Source organism: Tursiops truncatus, chromosome 16 (assembly GCF_011762595.2).
Source record: "Tursiops truncatus isolate mTurTru1 chromosome 16, mTurTru1.mat.Y, whole genome shotgun sequence".
In the NCBI taxonomy this organism is placed as follows: Eukaryota; Metazoa; Chordata; class Mammalia; order Artiodactyla; family Delphinidae; genus Tursiops; species Tursiops truncatus.
Window position 1 is genome coordinate 13,264,764 of NC_047049.1, and position 22,360 is coordinate 13,287,123.

A 22,360-nucleotide genomic window follows, 5' to 3' on the forward strand; every position below is an offset into this window, starting at 1 on the left:
AGATAGCCTTGAAGAAGATTCATTGATTGATTCATTGAACAGATATTTAATGCAGTGTATATGATGTGTAATCGGTACTGTGCTAGGAACTTTAAAAAACTAGTTCTTTTGTCTTAGTGTTGCTGATGAGATTATGGATTAATTATATGTCTGTTGTTTGCGGCTTTTTTTTTTTTTTTTTTTTTTTTTTTTTTTTTTGGCGGTACGCGGGCCTCTCACTGTTGTGGCCTCTCCCGTTGCGGGGCACAGGAGGCTCCGGACCCGCAGGCTCAGTGGCCATGGCTCACGGGCCTAGCCGCTCCGCGGCATGTGGGATCTTCCCGGACCGGGGCACGAACCCGCGTCCCCTGCATCGGCAGGCGGACTCTCAACCACTGCGCCACCAGGAAGCCCCCTGTTTGCGGCTTTTTAACCACTTGCTATTGCTGTCTCCTTTGCTCACCATTCTCTTGCTTTATTTGAGATACTGCTCACTTAAAACCTTGGGTCAGCCTTGAACCCAAGACTGCATGAAGGCATTGAGAGAGTGTAGTCAGGCATTATTTAGATCATGTTGAATTGAGATAAATAATACAAAGAAAAACATTACAATTTATGAAGTATATGTATCCTATTTTATTTTAATAAGGAAGTGTATAATGAATCTCTGAAAGAATATACAAGAAACCAATAAAAATTTTTATGGGGAAAAGGTTGAAGGAACTGAGTTAATGATGATGGACAGGGGTGAAGGTGAGAGCCAAACTTTTCACTATAACCTTTTTTATACTGTTTGATTTTTGTGACTGTATCACCTTGTCAAAAAATATAAAAATAAAGACCAGTATTTCTGGAGAGTTGAAGGAGAAAGCATGGACAGTAGTTCATGTTCTTATGTTAGTCCTTGTAGGCCAGCACCTTTCCCAGGTGACAGCTTAATCTTGGGAACAAGCACACTATCTCAATAGTGTTTTAGTCACTATCTTTATAAACCCAACCATGTAAAGTTACTTAGTGTTGTGGTGCTATGTGTTATTCACACAGTTTAAGGATCACTTAAAATTGTTAATGAAGGAGAGAATAAATTACTAATTACTACTTTCAACTCATTCCTGCTTTTTTATTCTTCTCATATTCTTATTAAAATCTTTCTTACATTGTTGTTTTTCTTCTGAGCATTTTTGTTAGTAGAAAAAAAAGAACTCTCAATTCATATAGATTACAAGTTTGTAAGATTCAAACTAAAGAGGAGATACTACTGTAATCTAAGTATTTTCATTTTTCCTGCTTCTGAATATAAATTCATCTTGTGGGGTTTATTGTAATCTCTAAAACAGAAAGAAAGGGACACTCTAGAGAAAATGGAAGAACAAATAACAGTGCCCCCTTTTTTGGAGGAAGGACAAAAAAATGCTTATCATTTATTTCAGTTTTGGAAATTTAAGGCTTAAGACCTCTTGAGATATTTTTACCGTGACAACTTCACTTAGTGATATAAGAAGATTTGAAACAAATAGAGGAAAGTTTTAGAATGATCAAATTTTTAAGAGCACATAAACCAATTAAGATTAGAACATTTCCGTAGACCACTTGTATATATATAACGTTGTTTTGAATTAGCTTACTGTCACGAGTTGAAGTTTCTTGAGTTCTTAGCCTTTAGGCATACATATTCACATTTCTCCTGCTTGAGCGAGCACTATTTAAACATGTCCAGGTTGTTATAATGTCATAGGTTGTTATAATGTCATTGTTATAGTTTTAGCTTAATATTCTTATAAATGTTTATTTTTTAAGCTTTTTATTTTTTTTAATAGATCTTTATTGGAGTATAATTGCTTCACAATACTGTGTTAGTTTCTCTTGTACACCAGAGTGAATTAGCCATATGCGTACATATGTCCCCATATCCTCTCCCTCTTGAGCCTCCCTCCCATCCTCCCTATCCCAATCCTCTAGGTCATTGCAGAGCACCGAGCTGATCTCCCTGTGCTTCGCTGCTGCTTCCCACTAGCTAACCATTTTACATTCGGTAGTGTATATATGTCGATGCTACTCTCACTTTGCCCCAGCTTCCCCCTCCCACCCCGTGTCCTCAGGTCCATTCTCTGTGTCTACATCTTTCTTCCTGCCCTGCAACTAGGTTCATCAGTACCTTTTTTTTTTTAGATTCCATGTATATGCGTTAGCATACGGTATTAGTTTTTCTCTTTCTGACTTACTTCACTCTGTATGACAGACTCTGGATCCATCCACCTCACTACAAATAACTCAATTTTGTTTCTTTTCATGGCTAATATTCCATTGTATATATGTGCCACATCTTCTTATTCCATTCATCTGTCAGTGGACACTTAGGTTGCTTCCATTTCCTGGCTATTGTAAATAGTGCTGCAGTGAACATTGTGGTACATGACTCTTTTTGAATTATGGTTTTCTCAGGGTATATGCCCAGTAGTGGGATTGCTGGGTCATTTGGTAGTTCTATTTGTAGTTTTTTAAGGAAGCTTCATACTGTTTTCCATAGTGGTTGTATCAATTTGCATCCCCACCAACAGTGCAGGAGGGTTCCCTTTTCACCACACCCTCTCCAGAATTTATTGTTTCTAGATTTTTTGATGATGGCCATTCTGACCGGTGTGAGATGATATCGCATTGTAGTTCTGATTTGCATTTCTCTAATGATTAATGATGTTGAGCATTCTTTGATGTGTTTGTTGGCAATCTGTATATCTTCTTTGGAGAAATGTCTATTTAGGTCTTCTGCCCATTTTTTAATTGGATTGTTTGTTCTTTTGATATTGAGCTCCATAAGCTGTTTGTATACTTTGGAGATTAATCCTTTGTGTGTTGTTTCATTTGCAAATATTTTTTCCCATTCTGAGGGTTGTCTTTTTGTCTTGTTTATGGTTTCCTTTGCTGTGCAAAAGCTTTTAAGTTTAATTAAGTCCCATTTGTTTATTTTTGTTTCCATTACTCTGAAAGGTGGGTCAAAAAAGATCTTGCTGTATTTTATGTCAAAGAGTGTTTTTCCTGTGTTTTCCTCTAAGAATTTTATAGTGTCTAGTCTTTCATTTAGGTCTTTAATCCATTTGGAGTTTATTTTTGTGTATGGTGTTAGGGTGTGTTCTAATTTCATTCTTTCACATGTAGCTGTTCAGTTTTCCCAGCACCACATATGGAAGAGGCTCACTTTTCTCCATTGTATGCTCTTGCCTCCTTTGTCATAAATTAGGTGACCATATGTGCACGGGTTTATCTCTGGGCATTCTATCCTGTACCATTGATCTATATTTCTGTTTTTGTGCCAGTACCATACTGTCTTGATTACTGTAGCTTTGTGGTATAGTTTGAAGTCGGGGAACCTGATTCCTCCAACTCCGTTTTTCATTCTCAAGATTGCTTTGGCTATTCGGGGTCTTTTGTGTTTCCATATGAATTGTAAAATTTTTTGTTCTAATTCTGTGAAGAATGCTATTGGTAGTTTGAAAGGGATTGCACTGAATCTGTAGATTGCTTTGGGTAGTATAGTCATTTTCACAATATTGATTCTTCCAATCCAAGAACATGGTATATTTCTCCATCTGTTCATATCATCTTTGATTTCTTTCATCAATGTTTTATAGTTTTCTGAGTACAAGTCTTTCACCTCCTTAGGCAGGTTTATTCCTAGGTATTTTATTCTTTTTGTTGCGATGGTAAATGGGATTGTTTCCTTAACCTCTCTTTCTGATTTTTTGTTGCTTGGTGTATAGGAATGCCAGAGATTCTGTGCATTAATTTTGTATCCTGCAACCTTACCAAATCCATTGGTTAGTTCTAGTAGTTTTCTGGTAGCATTTTTACGATTTTCTATGTATAGTATCATGTCATCTGCAAACAGTAACAGTTTTACTTCTTCTTTTCCAATTTGGATTCCTTTTATTTCTTTTTCTTCTCTGATTGCCGTGACTTCCAAAACTATGTTGAATGAGAGTGGCGAGAGTGGACATCCTTGTCTTGTTCCTGATCTTAGTGGACATGCTTTCAGTTTTTCACCATTGAGTATGATGATTGCTGTGGGTTTGTCATATATGGCCTTTATTATGTTGGTGTAGTTTCCCTCTATGCCCATTTTCTGGAGAGTTTTTATCATAAATGGGTGTTGAATTTTGTCAAAAGCTTCTTCTGCATCTGTTAAGATGATCATATGGTTTTTATTCCTTAATTTGTTAATGTGGTGTATCACATTGATTGGTTTGCATATACTGAAGAATCCTTGCATCCCTGGGATAAATCCCATTTGATCATGGTGTCTGGTCCTTTTAATGTGTTGTTGGATTCTGTTTGCTAGTATTTTGTTCAGGATTTTTGCATCTATGTTCATCAGTGATATTGGTCTATAATTTTCTTTTTTTGTGATGTCCTTTTCTGGTTTTGGTATCAGAGTGATGGTGGCTTCGTAGAATGAATTTGGGAGTGTTTCTCCCTCTGCAATTTTTTGGAAGAGTTTGAGAAGGATCGATGTTAGCTCTTCTCTAAATGTTTGATAGAATTCGCCTGTGAGGCCATCTGGTCCTGGATTTTTGTTTGTTGGAAGATTTTTAATCACCGTTTCGATTTTATTACTTGTGATAGGTCTGTTTATATTTCCTAATTCTTCCTGGTTCAGTCTTGGAAAATTGTATGTTTCCAAGAATTTGTCCATTTCTTTGTGGTTTTCCATTTTATTGGCATATAGTTGTTTGTAGTAGTCTCTTATAATCCTTTGTATTTCTTCAGTGTCAGTTGTGATTTCTCCTTTTTCATTTCTAATTTTAATGATTTGTGTCCTCTCCCTTTTTTTCTTGATGGGTCTGGCTAAGGGTTTATCAATTTTGTTTATCTTCTCAAAGAACCAGCTTTTAGTTTTGTTAATCTTTGCTATCGTTTCCTTCATTTCCTTTTCATTTATTTCTGATCTGATCTTTTTGATTTCTTTCCTTCTACTGACTTTGGGTTTTCATTGTTCTTCTTTCTCTGTTGTTTTAAGTGTAGGGTTAGATTGTTTATTTGAGATTTTTCTTGTTTCTTGAGGTGAGATTGAATTGCTATAAACTTCCCTCTTAGAACTGCTTTTGCCACGTCCCATAGGTTTTGGGTTGTTGTGTTTTCGTTGTCATTTGTTTCTATGTATTTTTTTAATTCTCTGATTTCTTCAGTGATCTCTTGGTTAGTAGTGCAGTGTTTAGCCTCCATGTATTTGTGTTTTTTACAGTTTTTTTCCTGTAATTGATTTCCAGTCTTATAGCATTGTGGTCAGAAAAGATGCTTGATACGATTTCAATTTTCTTAAATTTTCTGAGGCTTGATTTGTGACCCAAGATGTGATCTATCCTGGAGAATGTTCCATGTGCACTTGAGAAGAAAGTGTATTCTGCCACTTTTGGGTGGAATGTTCTGTAAATATCAATTAAATCTGTCTGGTCCATTGTATCATTTAAAGCTTGTGTTTCCTTATTTATTTTCTGTTTGGATGATCTGTCCATTGGTTTAAGTGGGATGTTAATGCCCCCATATTATTGTATTGCTGTCGATTTCTCCTTTCATGGTTGTTAGCGTTTGTGTTATGTATCAAGGTGCTCCTGTGTTGGGTGCATAAACATTTATAATTGTTATATCTTCTTCTTGGATTGATCCTTTCATCATTATGTAGTGTCCCTCCTTATCTCTTATAACAGTCTTTATTTTAAAGTCTGTTTTATCTGAGTATTGCTACTCCAGCTTTCTTTTGATTTCCATTTGCATGGAATATCTTTTTCCATCCCTTCACTTTCAGTCCGTATGTGTCCCTAAGTCTGAAGTGCGTCTCTTGTAGACAGCATATACATGGGTCTTGTTTTTGTATCCATTCAGCCAGTCTGTCTTTTGGTTGGGACATTTAATCCATTTACATTCAAGGTTATTATCGATATGTATGTTCCTACTGCCATTTTCTTAATTGTTTTGGGTTTGTTTTTGTGGGTCTTTTTCTTCTCTTGTGTTTCCCACCTAGAGATGTTTCTTTAGCATTTGTTATAAAGCTGGTTTGGTGGTGTTGAATTCTCTTAGCTTTTGCTTGTCTGAAAAGCTTTTGATTTCTCCGTCGAATCTGAATGAGATTCTTGCTGGGTAATCTTGGTTGTAGGTTTTTCTCTTTCATCACCTTAAGTATATCCTGCCACTCCCTTCTGGCCTGCATAGTTTCTGCTGAAAAATCAGCTGATAACCTTATGGGGATTCCTCTGCATGTTATTTTTTGTTTTTCCCTTGCTGCTTTTCACATTTCTTCTGTGAATTTAAATTTTGTTAGTTTGATTAATATGTGTCTTGGTGTGTTTCTCATAGGGTTTATCCTGTATGGGACTCTCTGTGCTTCCTGGACTTCGGTGACTGTTTCCTTCCCCATGTTAGGGAAGTTTTCGACTATAATCTCTTCAGATATTGTCTCAGACCCTTCTTTTTCTCTTCTTCTCCTGGGACCCCTGTAATTCGAATGTTGGTGCACTTAGTGTTGTCCCAGAGGTCTCTGAGATTGTCTTCAGTTCTTTTCATTCTTTTTTCTTTATTCTGCTCCCTGGCAGTTATTTCCACCATTTTATCTTCCAGCTCACTTATTTGTTCTTCTGCCTCAGTTATTCTGTTATAGATTCCTTATAGTGTATTTTTAATTTCAGTTATTGTGTTGTTCATCTCTGTTTGTTCTTTAGTTCTTCTAGATCTTTGTTAAACATTTCTTGTATTTTCTCAGTCTGAACCTCCATTCTGTCTCCGAGATTCTGGATCATCTTTACTATCATTACTCTGAATTCTTTTTCAGGTAGATTGCCTATTTCCTCTTCATTTATTTGGTCTTGTAGGTTTTTACCTTGCTCCTTCATCTGTGACATATTTTTTTGCTCTCTTTTTTTTTTTTATAAGTGGGATTGTGTTCCTATCTTACTAGTTGTTTGGCCTCAGGCTTCCAACATTGGAGTTTGTAGGCTGTTGGGTAGAGCTGGGTCTTGGTGCTGAGATGGTGACCTCAGTGAGACCTCACTCCGATGAATGTTCCCTGGGGTCTGAGGGCCTCTGTTGGTCCAGTGGTTCAGACTCAGAGCTCCCACTGCAGAAGCTTCAGCCCGACCCCCGGCTCGTGAACCAAGATCCCACAAGACACGAGGGGCGGCCAAAAAAAAAGAACAATTATAAAGTAAAAAATAAAATTAGACTAGGAAACTAACAGATGTGTTAGAAAGAATATAAAAGTAAGGGGCTTCCCTGGTGGCGCAGTGGTTGAGAGTCCGCCTGCCGATGCAGGGGACACGGGTTCGTGCCCTCGTCCGGGAAGATCCCACATGCCGCGGAGCGGCTAGGCCCGTGAGCCATGGCCACTGAGCCTGCGCGTCCGGAGCCTGTGCTCCGCAGTGGGAGAGGCCACAACGGTGAGAGGCCTGTGTACCGCAAAAAAAAAAAAAAAAAGAAAGAATATAAAAATAAAAATATAGATGAACCAACAACAGGAAGGTACAACAGTACCACAATAGTAAAAAAGAGGAGGAGGGGAAAGGAGAAAAGGGTGGGGGGGAGGCCTAAGCAAGGGCGAGGTTTGGGCAGTGGGCAGGGCCTATACTTAGGACCCACAGGGCTGGAAAAGGCCCTGGAGGCTGTGGGGGGTTGGGCTTAGGCTCAACAGAACAGAAGGGGCCCAGACGTGCCCCCCTCCCCTGGTCTCAGAGGGCAGGGGACCTCACCTGGGAGCCCAGCAGGTTTCCTGGGCTCGAGTGGGCAGGGCAAACACCCTCCTCTCCTGCTCCTCCCAGAGGGCCCCTCCCACCTGCCTCTCCTGATCTCCCTGGCCTCAGGGGGACTGATCCTGTCTGACCTCCACTTCTCCTACTCCTCAGTCCCCCCACATCCTACCAGTTCACTTAGGGGTTCCTCCCATCTCCTTGGGTGTCAGGGTCTCCCACCAGTGGCCAGCAGGCACCCTAGTTGTGGGGAGACTCTAACGCGGCATCTTCCCACACCGCCATCTTGACTCCGCCCACTCTAAGCTTTTTAGAGCTTGACCTTGAATCAAGTAAAAAGAATGTAACTTTAATAATTTTTTCCCAAAATCCATGAAATAGAACATCATATTCATCATCCACAGACAATGATGGCTCTGTTCAAGGACTTATTTCTTTTTATTTTTTAAACTTTATTTTGAAATAATAAAATGTTTCTGTGTGAGGATTTTTTCTTTTTTAACTTTATTTTGAAGTAATCTCAGACTTACAGAAGTCTGTTTGAAGATTTATCAAACTTATCTGTTGTAAGGCTTTGAGAGTGAATTTTGCCAATGAGGAAACAAGTTAGAAGTATTCATAGAAAACTGTTTACTGAAAATACTGGAGTTGTACAGCTGGAAGCTTTATGCTTTAGAAGGCAACATGAAGTGGAAATAATACTGGCTTTTGAGTTAGAAAGTGCTGTGTTCACATCCTAGCTATGTGCTCTTACTGTCATGTGTTCTCAGGGAAATTACACATCTATAAAAATGGACAAGGGTGCTGCCTTGCTGGTAATTGTGATCAGAGGTAGGTAAATAAACCACAGTTCCCTACCACATAGTAAGGCTTCAGTAGATATGGCTTCTATTATTATGCCTTAATATAATCATTATCTTGTTTATCAAGAAGAAAACAAATCCTTAAACAAAAGTGTTCTTTTTTGCATATTTGGTTATGAGAACTGGAATTTGAATTTTATTAATTTGAAAGGGTCTCACACTGTAAAGGGAAGTTCTTTTCTAATTACATGAAATAACAGTTTTGAATTTCCAAAATAAAGGTTGAGAATGGAAACACAGTTTTGTTTGTAAAAATTGGTTCTATTTACCAAAAAAGCAAAGTCATTCTGAATAGTTGCTTTTTTTTTCACATTGCCTAAGGCTAGATTTTAACCACAGAAGAACTCAATTGCTGTATTTGTAGTATTGTTATTAGACTAAATTATTTCACATTAGTATTACAATCATATTAAGATTATTATTTTTAAATTTATAATTTATAGTCCGTCTTCTAAAAGAATTTTAGGTATTTTGCAAAAATGATATACCTATATGCAGTTAAATAGAAAATAAATTAGATCAAAAACAACCATGTAGAGAAGAGAAGATCAGTTTTCTGGCAGCAAAGGAAACTTGATGGAGTTCCTAGTTTTTATTTCTTGATAAACTGTGCATGTTTTTCAGGGGAAAAGAAATTCTGACCTCAGATTCTAGGAGGGATTTGTCCCCTACATCTTTGTTGTACAATGTAATGGGTCTCTTTTCCCTTCTCTTCTCTTCTCTTCTCTTCTCTCTTTTCTTTTCCGGTTTTAGCAACCACTTATATTTTTTAAAAAACAAACTCAAGATTATAGTAGTGAAAGCAAAGCCTATAAAGTTCTGTTGTGTGAGAGTTCTGTACTCCAGAGCAGTATATTTAGGATAGTCTGTCCTAATTATAGATAGAAGTTCTAATTAAGGTCAGTTCTTCACTGACTCACACACTGTTCTAAAGCCTCTGTTTTCTCAGCACCTTTTAGAGTGCTGTTTTACTGGGTTCCAAAAATACATCATTTTTAAAATTTTTAAATGTTAACACAAATACAGGAAAACCACAGCACTTGACATTCTTCTTTCATTACCAAGAGTTCTCCCTTATTCCATAATTATCTGTCATCAGCATGGACTCATGGATTCCTATTTTTTTCAATCACTATAATTCTTTACCATCCTTAATTATTTTGGTGCCTAAATTATCTCATATATGACGACTAGGAGCCTCTTCAAATAACCCTGTATTTTTTTCCTTTGCTTTTCTTCTTCTTCTCCCCCTCCTCCTCCCCACCCCCCTCCTCCTCCTCCTTTTCTTTCTCCTTTTTTTCTTTTTTTCTTTTTTTTAGGTCTTCACTACTTTCTGGTACATATAACAAGCTGTTCCAGGTTCATTTTATATCTTCCCCATCACAGTCCTAGAATCGGCTATTTTTCCAAAAAGCCCTGGTTCCTTTTAGTAGAGAATGGTATTAGGAATCAAGATCTGGGTGTTGGGTATGTTCATTGCTACTTCATATATTCATAGGACCCTTCAGTGAGCAGGATTAGGAAATACATATATGTGAAGACATTTGTAAACATATACATACATACCACACACACACACAGATACACAATTTAGAAATCATGAGTTCACCTGATACTTCCAGTTCTATTTCATCCTCATAGGGTTGTTCCTTGCCTTGGTTCTTCCCCGCCTTGGTTGTTCCCCCTTTTGTATTTTTATGTCCCTTGAGCCCTGACTCCCAATAACATCAGCACTTTGACTCATTTGCTCAATCCTATACTACATCTCAGATAGTTCTGAAATTGCTTTGTCCCTACGTGAACAGAGAACATACTTACTAAAAGGAATTCAGGATTTATTTGCAGTTCTCCCCTACCCTACCCATTGAGGGCATGTGGTCATGTACTGTATTCATAAATTAGAATAATTTTTCCCCTTTAGTGTGATTATGTTGTTCATTTGAAATGCAGTTGGGTTCGTTTCAGTTTGCTCTCAGTTTCAGTCTCCCCCCACCCCTGCCTTTCTATCCTTATTGATTCCTATTTTTTCATATGTAGAGCATTAATGTGCTTCTATGACACAAAACTATACAAAAATATATACAGACAACCCTTACTCAGCCTGGCACTGTGTTAACCAAAACCTTGCATGTCAGAACAGTGCAAAGCAGGGACACAATTCTGTTATGCAATTAACACAAAGTGAGGACTGCCAGTAATATCATTTGGATCTTCTTTACTGTTTTTTATTTTTATCTAGTTTGGTCAATTAGTGAATAAAGCGTGTTAAATCTTCAACCATGACTATTAATTTTTCTCTTCTTTTGTAATTTGATTATTAGGTGCATATTTCTTCTTTTTTTTTTAACATCTTTACTGAAGTATAATTGCTTTACAATGGTGTGTTAGTTTCTGCTGTATAACAAAGTGAATCAGCTATACATATACATATATCCCCATATCTCCTCCCTCTTGCGTCTCCCTCCCACCCCTCTAGGTGATCACAAAGCACCAAGCTCCGTCTCCCTGTGCTATGCGGTTGCTTCCCACTAGCTATCTGTTTTACATTTGGTAGTATATATAAGTCCATGCCACTCTCTCACTTCGTCCCAACTTACCTTTCCCCCTCCCCATGTCCTCAGGTCCATTCTCTACATCTGCATCTTTATTCCTGTCCTGTCCCTAGGTTCTTCAGAACCTTTTTTTTTAGATTCCATATATATGTGTTAGCATACAGTATTTGTTTTTCTCTTTCTGACTTACTTCACTCTGTATGACAGACTCTAGGTCCATCCCCTCACTACAAATAACTCAGTTTCGTTTCTTTTTCATATTTCTTCTTGACATGGGGACTCTCTTATCATTATGAAGGGTCCCTCTTTGTCTTATAATATTTCTTGCCTTAATATTTATTTCATCTGATATTGATATAGCATCTACAGATTTCTTATTTTCATGGTGTGTGTGTGTGTGTGTGTGTAGATATATATCTTTTTTTAACAACCTTTTACTTTCAATCTATTTGTGTCTTTATATTTAAGTTGTATCATATGTCATAAACAGTTGGCTCTTGCTTTTATGTGTATAACAATCTCTGCCTTTTCATTGGAGTGTTTAGTTCCCTTATACTTAATGTAGTTATTGATGAGGTTGTGTTTTTAGATCTGGCATTTTGCCATTTGTTTTTTGTCTCATCTGTTTTTTTTTCCTCTCCTCTGTTTCTTTTCATCCTTCCTGTCTTGTGAATCAAATATTTTTTAGTATTCCATTTTAATTCCTTTATTGGCTTGCTAACTATAGTTTTATACTGTGTATATGGTTGCTCTAGGAATTGGAGTATGCATCTTTAATGTATCCCATATACTTAGAATATTGTTACTTAAGGTAAATTACAAGAACCTCATAATAGTTTATTTCCATTTATGCCCACATCATCAGTGTTGGTCATATACGGGTATCCCCTGCTTTTTGAAAGTTCGCTTTGCACCACTTCACCTTTATGAAAGACCTACTTTAGTACCTGTTTTTGCTAACTGAAAGAAATTTGAAGAGGATTTTTACTTTTACAGAAATTGAAAAGAGAAAATGTCATTCAACCTTTGTTTTGCAGCAAGCTGACACCACCAAGCTCCTTCTCTGGGAACTACATTCAGCATCCCAGCATCAAGCCGCCGTAGCTTTGAACTGTGTCTGTGAACATCTGTGCTTTATCTTGATTTATTTTGTGCATCCATTAGCAAGATGTGTCCTAAGATAATTGCTTCTGCATTTTACACCATTTTTGCTTACAAAAAGTTTCATAAGAATGCTCTACTTTTGGATAGCAGGGGGAAACCTGTATATTACATTCATATATGTTATTAACCCATCAATAGTGTTATTTTTAGCTTTAAACAGTCATATGTCTTTTAAAGAAATTAAAAGAAACAAATTTTTTTTGCATCTACTGTATATTTAACATTTCTATTGCCCTTCATTCCTTCCTTCAGATCAAAGTTACCATCTGGTATCCCGTCCCTCCAGCCTCAAGAACTTCCTTTAGCATTTCTTGTTATTTAGGTTTGCTGGCAACAAATTCTCTGTTTTTGTTTATCTGGAAAATTATTTTTCATGCAGTTGTGAAGGATAGTTTTCCTGATATAGACGTCTAAGTTGACAATTATTTTCCTTCAACACTTTAATTATTTCAATCCTATATTCTGATGAGAAGTCAGCAGTCAATCTTACGGCTCCTCTCCACGTGCAGTGTGTCATTTTTCTGTAGCTGCTTTCCAAGTTTTCACTTTGGTTTTCAGTCCTTTGACTATGTCTAGAGGTACTTTTCTTTATTTGTTTGTTTTTAATGCTTCTATTTCAGTGAACTTCTTGGATATGTACATTAATGTTTTCAGTCAAATTTGGGAAGTTTAGGGGCGTTATTTTTTCAGATATTTTTTCTGCTTCTTTCTTTTACACCTCTCCTTATGGGATTCCAAATTACATATATGTTGGGCTGTTTCATTTTCCCCATAGGTCCTTGAGGTTCAGTTTGTTTCTTTAAACTCTTCTTTTTTTCTCTGTGTTCTTTGGATTGAGTAATACTAATCTGTCTTCAAGTTCACTGAGTCTTCTGCTATCTCTAGTCTGCTATCTCCAATTTTTAATTTCATTTATTATGCTGTTCAGCTTTAGAAGTTCAATTTTGTACAGTTATCATTTCTCTGTTGAGAATACCTATCTTTTCACTCATTATTGTGTTTTCTTTAATTCTTTGAACGAGATGTTCTTTCAGCTCTTTGAGTATATATATATATTTTTCTTTGAAAAAAATATATAAATGCTGCATTGAAGTCTTACCATCTGGGCCCATTAGGAGTCAGTTTTTATTGACCGCCTGTCCTGTTGACCATCGGTCATACTTTCCTCTTTTCTTTGATCGAAAACTGGACATTGTAGATAATGAGTTGTAGCAACTCTGTATTCTCTTATGTTCTGAGGATGATTGATTTTCTTTTCTAGTGGGCAGTTAACTTGCCTGTTTTCAAGTTGCAAACTTTGTCTCCGTACTCTGCCCACCCTCCCCATCTTCCCAGCAACAGCATATATTTCTCTTCTTCTTTGTCTTCCCACTGCTGCCTTTTTAGACTGGTGCCCTAATTTTTCCTTCTTTATTTAGCAATCAGCCAAGGATTTGAGCAGAGATGGGACTTACCCGCTCAGTGATTTCTTTGTCTCCCCATAATTTCTAGCTGCTCTGCCGGCTCTGCTGGCTTTGCACTCTATCCTGATTCTTGAAACCCATAAGGCTTCAACTTTCTGCTGCTTGAACTACGCCACCGTTTTCCTGCAGCCATAGCCCTGAGCTATGAAAACCCCATGCTAGCAGTTTATACTCCTTGTCGCAATTTTATGAAATTAGACTGTCCTCTGCCTTCTGTGTGCTTTGGGAAGGTTTACATTATCTTTAAATGTGTTTTTAAAATTCTTTTTATCCAGTTTTTATAACTGCAGTCTGTTGGAGAGTTTGTGTGACCACTTCACCACTATTACCAAAAGTACTGTTCACTTGGTTTTCTTGTAGATGTTGTTGACAGGTATTGCCTTTGTTTTCCTGGTTGTTCTTTGTGCTTTAATGGGAGGATTTGGGGAGACTCAAAACCATGCTACCACCACTGCCATCCTTTTAGAACCAGAAATACGTATTTTTACTTTGATTTTATAAGACAAAGGAAAGGATTTAATCATGTGATTAAACTATTTTGAAATAAAATCAGCTGTTTCTTTTATTAGGTGAGGCAGCTTCAAGGTAAAAATTTGGTAGAAAGAATTAATACTTTAAGTAGCATTATATCCATATTATATAGTGAAATGTTTAGTTCTTCTATAGAGAAGGCTGTTAACATGGAATTTTGAAATTCGTTTATAAGATGAGCAGTTTTAGAAATTAAAACCAAGGAAATATTTCTAGCTTGCATTTGTTTGTGGTCTTCCATTTATTTTAGTATTGAGTTTGATTATATTCACTTGTTTATTTTTGACTCAAGTGGTAACTGTTTTTTTAAAAATTTTATCTGAAGTAAATAAGGCTAAATATTAACTCCCCGCCACCCCGAGTAGTTGGTAAATGTGTGTGCCTTATACTCTGCATTAATTTTAATGTTTGACAGTTTATCTTTTTTAAAAAGAGAAAATATCTAGCTAAATTTGAATATATTCGGGGGCATGACTCTACAAATACCTCTGTTGTTACTAATAGCGTTTACTTATTACCTGCAATATATAATATATGGTAGGTACTTTGCATTCATTATTTCAGCCCTCAGAACATCTTTATGAGATTAGTATTATATCCATTTTATAGATGAAGAACTGAGATCCATAAATTACTTGCCCAAGACCCCATAGCTGGAATTTGAATCTAGGTTTGTTTGACTTCAAAATCCTTCACTCATTCTATCTTCATAGCCTTTTTTTAAAACTTGTTGAAGAAAAAAATTTTGGTTCTTAAATTTTTCATATTATGTTAGAAGTATATAAATTTTGGGATTTTTTTTTACCTATTTGAAGGCAAGTCATTATATTTTTTTAAAAATTACCTTTTCAAGATCTTGGGATGTAGAAATGTGCATTAGTAATGAAGCATCATTATGATAAAGGCTGGGGCTTCCCTGGTGGCGCAGTGGTTGAGAGTCCGCCTGCCGATGCAGGGGACATGGGTTCGTGCCCCGGTCTGGGAAGATCCCACATGCCGCGGAGCGGCTGGGCCCGTGAGCCATAGCCGCTGAGCCTGTGCGTCCGGAGCCTGTGCTCCGCAACGGGAGAGGTCAGAACAGTGAAAGACCTGCATACTGCCAAAAAAAAAAAAAAAAAGATAAAGGCTGAAGTGTTACCTTCATGGAGGAGAGATAAAAGGAAATTAGCTCAAACATGAGACATTTAAATTTGTGTAAGGGAAAACTTCCACTCAGAACGAATTACTTGGAGCTGTTGCTGAATATTACTCCTAGTGGTTTTTAAGGCTATATAGATCTATAATCATAAAGGCCTGCTTTTGACTAGAAGAAGACTTTTCAGAAGATTCCAAATTTAGAGTTCATTTGTCCTGGGTTTATATAGGTATTCTTGCCCCACCTCCTCTTTCCTAAGATTACTGTGTTGGAAAATAGTATTGTTTCTTTTGTAATTGTACAGGCATAGCTCCAGAACACCACAATGAAGTGAATATGACAGTAAAGCGAATGACATGAATTTTTTGGTTTCCCAGTACATATAAAAGTTATATTTACACTATACCGTAGTCTGTTAAGTGTGTGATAGTATTATGTCTAAAAAACTGTACATACTTTAATTGCAAACTACTTTATTGCTAAAAAATGCTAACCATCAGCTGAGCCTTCAGCGAGTCATAAAATCTTTTTGCTTGTGGATAATCTTGCCTCGATGTTGATGGCTGCTGTGACTGATCAGGGTGGTGGTTGCTGAAGGTTGGGGTGGCTGTGGTAATTTCTTACAGTAAGACAACGGAGAAGTTTGCTGCATTGATTGACTTTTCCTTTCACAGATGATTTCTCTGTAGCTTGCAGTGCTGCTTGATAGCATTTTACCCACAGCAGAACTTTTTTCAAAATTGGAGTCAGTCCTCTCAAATCCTGCCATTGCTTTATCAACTAAGTTTATGTAATAGTCTAAATCCTTTGTTGTCATTTCAAAAATCGGTTGAGTTTGCCGTCTTACATGGGAATGATTGGTGGTGCCCCAAAATAATTATAATAGTAGCATCAAAGATCACTGATCATAGATCACCATAACAAATATAATAATAATCAAAAAGTTTGAAATACTCCAAGAATTAACAAAATGTGACACAGACACGAAGTAGCAAATGCTTTTGGAAAAATGGTGCTGATAGACTTGGTCGATACAGGGTTGTCACAAACCCTCAATTTGTAAAAAAAAAATGCAGTATCTACGAACTATCAGTAAAGCAAAGAGCAACAAAGCGAGGCACAATAAAACGAGGGTATGCCTGTATACCTCTCCTGCTATTTCATACAGTAAAACAGCTGTTTTAATTCTTCTGATGTCTGAATTGTAAAAGAATTTAAGAAATTAAGTATGAACCCAGATGACATAAAGCCAACACTGGGTTTTAAAATGCCAAACTCCAAAATGTTTAAGTGCAGTGTTGGCATGCTATTACTTATATGTGACACTTTCAACAAAAGTGAACTGTAAAATGAACTGTGGTCAGAAAAATAAGAATTCAAAATAGTGTTTTATCTGAATTTTCCCTCTCTTTGCACCATTATTCCATGACTGTCAATTAGTTCTTCTAATGAATTTATTGAAGATGTCTGAAGGTGATATTAAGATGCACTGTTTTCAGAAATTGCTGTTTATATATGGATTGCATAGAAAGAGAAATTGAAGGCCCAGAGACAAGAGGTATTTAGGTTAAAGGTGAGGAAGTAAGTTCTTGAAAGACGTGTATTAGTAGAAACAGGAAGGGATAACTGGTATAAGTAGGATAGGGTTTAGTGAGTGACTGAATATGTGGATGTGTATAGGTGGAAGAGGCAAAGGAATGTTAAGGATTTGAGTCTAGGAGAATTATGGTCTCATTGACTTTGATTTGGTCATCAAGTACTGATTATTTTCTAATATTAGAGATACAAAGATCAAGACAAAGCTTCTCCCTTTCAGGACTAGTGGGGGAAATAGAGGTGCTTGTTTCAGAGGGAGATGAGTTTGACTTTATATGTCTTAAGTAGTAGGGCATGGTTAGATTTCCTTGTAGAAGTGTTCTGCAAACTTGATGGTTTACACATGGAGAAGGAGAAAGACAGGGACTGGAGATTAGGTTTGGAGGTCTTCGTCATAGACACGGAGAGTTAAGTCCTGGGTGGGGATAATTTCCAAGGGGGAGGAGTATAGACCAGAGGTAAGCATATATAGGAGGTCAGCCAAGTTTAATTCTTTTCACAACCCTTGAGTTGATATTTGACTCCCTTCAGGTGTGAGATTCTCCTTTCAAATTAAGTTTAATCATCCAAAAAAAAAAAAAGATTTTTGGTTTTCACTTTTGATTATAAAAATGACTGTCTTATAGAAGAGTGCACAGGGAATTCCTTTCCTTTTCTCAGTGGTTTGGTCTTGAGTCATATAAATTCTCTCTCTTTGTTTCTTGATAGGTGATGTTTGTGCTTATGCTCAACATCATGAGGTTTCAATATACCTTTGCCTTTAAAAAAAATAAACATTTTGAAATTGGAAAGAACTTTTATAGAGCTAATAGCTCTTTCCAGAGACAGATGTCTAAAGGCAATTTTCTTTGCCTTTTTTGTTTGCAGTACAGACTCCTACTCCCTTAGGAAGTAGTAATAGTAGAAATGTATTTGTACTCATTTCTTGCTAATTCAATATATGTTGAGTGTTCATTTTACTCAAAATATGTATTAACCAGTGACTGTTGCTACTTGTTTCTGGTGATTATATAATTTGAATAGTAAACCTTTGTTTAACTCAAGACTGAATTGTAGATGTACAATGAAAGTGGGTACTTTTGTTTTAAATGTTCTATGTAAACTAAAGCAAATGCCTTCTTAATTCACCCAGTTGGCTGGTACTAGTAGTACAGTGGAAACTCCTTTCTGGCATTTCTCTAGAAAATTATATGTTTTTCCAAATCAGTCAAGATATCAGTCAAGAAATCAGGAAAATGGGGGATACTATTATTCTTCTTCTAAAAGGATTAAATCTTAATCAACATAGAGTCATTAGTAGTTGAAGGAATCCACTGATTGCAAGTCAAAAGCAGGTTCAGAAAACGCTAACATAGGAATTTTGTCCTGGGAACCAGATCTGGTGCTTGTAGGAGAGAAACAGTCAATCTAAGCAGTCAGTCTCAGGTATCTCTTTTTCCCTGTCTGTTGCTAATGGTGGGTCATTCTTGCAAACAAAATAAGTATTAAGACGTTTATACACACAGTATACTTTATACAGATCCTAAGAAATAATACTTTTTTAAAAGAAATAAGTTTTCTAAGCAAAATAGATCCTTACTAAATTGGCATTTATGACACATGCTTTAGTGTAGTGTTGTTAGCTTTTCTAGAGTACTAGTAATGTTTGCTCAGTTTTTCCAGAATATTCACCATTGGCTACAGATCTTTGTAACTACCTTAACAGAAGAAATGTAAAGAGTAGAAGTGAGTATTGTGGAGTGCTCTGACATAGAATCAGAAGTTGATCTAAAATCAGAATTAATAAATGCAGTATCTATTTTGATGGCAAAATTAAATTCAGGGTAATCAGACAAAATATTTTCATCCTTAAGAAAAGAAATAAACATCTGAAGCAACATAGAGCCTAACAACCCAACCTAAAAGTGTTTTTGGAAGTACTTTTAATAGTTGATCAGTTGCTTTTAAAATGAAAGTTTTCTGTATCTGGAATATTTGTCACAAAACAAAGATCAAGGCTATCTGATAGGGTAGATAATGTTTTATGTACTTTAAAATTTCATTGTTAAGAATGATAACTATTAAATGTTAAATATTGGTGGTATTTCAATATTTTAAATGATTTTTATTTGGAATTTATTTTAAGGGACCCTTCTTTTAATATTTTCTGTTATCAAATGTCAGCATCAGATAAAAATCCATTTTATATTTTATTGAAATACATAATCTTATTGCAGTGTATTGATTCATAGTAACAATAAAACAAGCATTTATTATTATATCTTTTTGTAACAAATCTCTGAGACTTTTGATATAACCCTAATGAACGCTTATTATTCTTTTTCTCTTTAAACAGCTTTATTGAGATATAATTCACATACCATACAATCTATCCATTTAAAGTATATGATTCAGTGTGTTGTAGTATGTTCGAAGGGTTCTACAGCCATCATCACAATCTAATTTTAGAACATTTTTGTCCCTCTCAAAAAAACTCCATACTCATTAACAGTCAATTCCTAATCCCCCTAGTCCTCCTCCCCCAGCCCTTATATAACCAATAGTCTACTTTCTGCCTCTATAAAGTTGCCCATTTCCAGACATTTCATACAGTATGTGGTCTTTTGTGACTGGCTTTTTTCACTTAGCTTGTTTTCAGGGTTCATCCATATTGTAGCAGGTATCATTACTTCATTTCCTTTCGTTGCCAAATAATATTCCATTGTATGTGTATGCCACGTCTTATTTACCTGTTCATGAGCTGATGGACATAAGGGTTGTATTCACTTTTTGACTATTATGAATGATGCTGTTATGAACATTCATGTCAAATTTTGTATGAATGTATGCTTTCATTTTTCTTGGTTATTTACCTAGGAGTGGAATTTCTAGGTCATATGTTAACTCTATGTTAACTTTTTATGGAACTGCCAAAATAATATTCAAAGTGGCTGCATCATTTTACAACCCCTCCAGCAATGTGTGAAGATTCTAGGTTCTCCACATCCTCACCCATACTTGTTATTGTCTCTTTTTTAATTAGCTATCTAGTGGGTTTGAAGTGGTAGCTCATTGTGGTTTTGATTTGCATTTCCTGATGGCTAACGGTGTTGAGCATATTTTCATGTGCTTATTGGCTTTTTGCATATCTTCTCTGGAGAAATGTCTATTCATTTTCTTTGTCCATTTTTAAATTAGGTTATGCTAGGTCCTTACGAGATACATGATATGCACATATTTTCTCCATTCTGTGGATTGTCTTTTTGCTTACTTGGTGGTATCCTTTGAAGCACAAAAATTTTAATTTCAGTGAAGTCCCATTCACCTATTTTTTCTTTTGTTACTTGTGCTTTTGGTGTCCTATCTTAAATCATTGCCTAATCCAAGGTCACAAAGATTGGCTTCTATGTTTTCTTATTAGACATTTAGGTCTGTGACTTATTTTAGGTTAATTTTTGTTGTGCGTTTTTAAAATGTAAAAAAAGGTGTTATGAAAAATATACAATGACTTATGATTTCAGGGGGAGATTCCAAGCATTATGCTTTCTTATTCCTGAATCCTGTAATATCTGTTGAGAATTTGAGAGTACTAGCTGGTGCATAGCCTTCTCTGCATGACCGTAAAGGCCTTTAGGTAGTTTGCTCTTTTGGACACATGGTGGCAGCAGAGCTTTGATGAATGAAAATTCTCATTTTCCTAAACTTAGAATTTTATAATTATGAATCTTCTTAATGCTCTTGGCAGTAAATTGTTGAGCAGTAAGTTTAAATTGCCTTTCAGATTAAAAATTATTTAATTTTATGAACTTTTCTTTGCCATGAGTTTATTCTGACTTTTCACGTTATGAAACCAGTTTGTGAGGTATGGACATGATTTGCTTGAGTTCTCCAACCTTAGGACACAATTTTCTCTTATTACTCTAAGGTCTTTTAACCACTTTTCTTTCATTATCTCACTCCTATCCCTATGATCTTCGTGTAGAGATAAAGTAATAGAGTAGCAGTCAAAATGTTGATTAATGCTAAAGATAGTCTAAAACTTACTCCTAAAAACATTGGCAGACTTACATTCTGACTTAGAAGAGAGATAATATAGAAGTTGAGCATGTGGGTAACAGTTTTTTCCTTCAATAAGAAAAACTGCTTTATGTCATCTCAAGATTTGACCCAAGATTTCCTTTTTAGATCTGGATATTAAACAGTAAAATTAAGTGATACAATTATTCCTTGACAGTTATTTTCAAGATAATAGAAATAATAAACATTTATTGAGCACTGACTGTTTGCTAGACACTATGCTAAATGCCTTATATGCATTGTCTTTTATTCTCACAACAACTCTAAGAGGTAAGTTTTATTTTTGGCCTGAATTTTCCAGAGGAAGAGATGGGTTTAGAGAAGTTAAATAATTTGCCCAAGGTCCCATTAGTAGGTAGAGATGTACGTGTATGTGTGTGTGTTCATAGCAACTATATTGTACTATTTTGTGTTTAATTTTTACAGATATGGTATCATACTGTATATATGTATCACTCTGCAACTTATTTTTTAAATTCAAATCTATAGCTGCTTTGAAAATCTATAGCTTTTGCTACTGTGTATAGATATCTGGTCAATTTGTTTACCTCATGAATAGATACTACTTTCTATTTCTTTGATTTAGCTGCTGAATAACAGCTTGTCCTAGAATTTCACCTAATTTTTAGCTTTACTTTTCCAGTAGAGGGTATATAAAGTGTTTAATTAAATTTTTTCCTCTGTTAACAGAGTAATTTATTACTTTTTAGTATAACGATCAGAAAGAAAACGTTTAATACATATAATTGGTATAATAGTCCCCTTGTTTTATTTTATACTGCAGGTTACTTATTTTTGGATCCTATGACAGAGAGGCAAATATTCATTGCACACTTGAGCTGAGCAGTGGCCTTTGGGAAGAAAAACAAAGGAGTTCTATTAAGACGGTAAATAGATTTGCATAGCTTTACATCTGTATAAAGTTTATATTCTATAAGTGTTATTTTATTAATATTTCTGTATCCTAGAGTTATTTTTGGTCATATGCAAATAATTATGAATAGCTCTTATTTGTCTTGTTGCAATATATCCATAATAAAATGAATCATGTAAAACTATAGTATTAATTGCTTGCATAAGAAACCTTGTCTAACTAATTTTCCTTTTATAACTTTTCCTTTTGTAACTTTTTAACTTTAAAAACTTTTCCTTTATAACTTTAAATTTTATAACTTTATAACTTTCCTTTTATAACTTTAAAAAAAAACTTTTATAACTTGTTTCATAATTGTGGAATCAGAAGGAAATGATTCTGAACACCTTAGAAAGCATGTAAATTCAGAGCATTCATTCA

At 35.7% G+C, this 22,360-nt stretch overlaps 1 protein-coding gene across 3 annotated transcripts in view; it reads left to right on the forward strand.

The window, feature by feature from the left end:
- Positions 1-22,360, forward strand: part of PDZD8 (PDZ domain containing 8) — a 98,157-nt gene that overhangs the window by 30,438 nt on the left and 45,359 nt on the right. For all 3 annotated transcript variants that reach the window (XR_012326883.1, XM_019940068.3, XM_019940066.3), the window contains one exon: positions 21,851-21,953. Coding sequence is in view for 2 of the 3 variants with exons in the window: in XM_019940068.3 (XP_019795627.1) it covers positions 21,851-21,953 (103 nt within the window). In the remaining variant the exon portion in view is untranslated. The remainder of the gene's footprint in view (positions 1-21,850; positions 21,954-22,360) is intronic.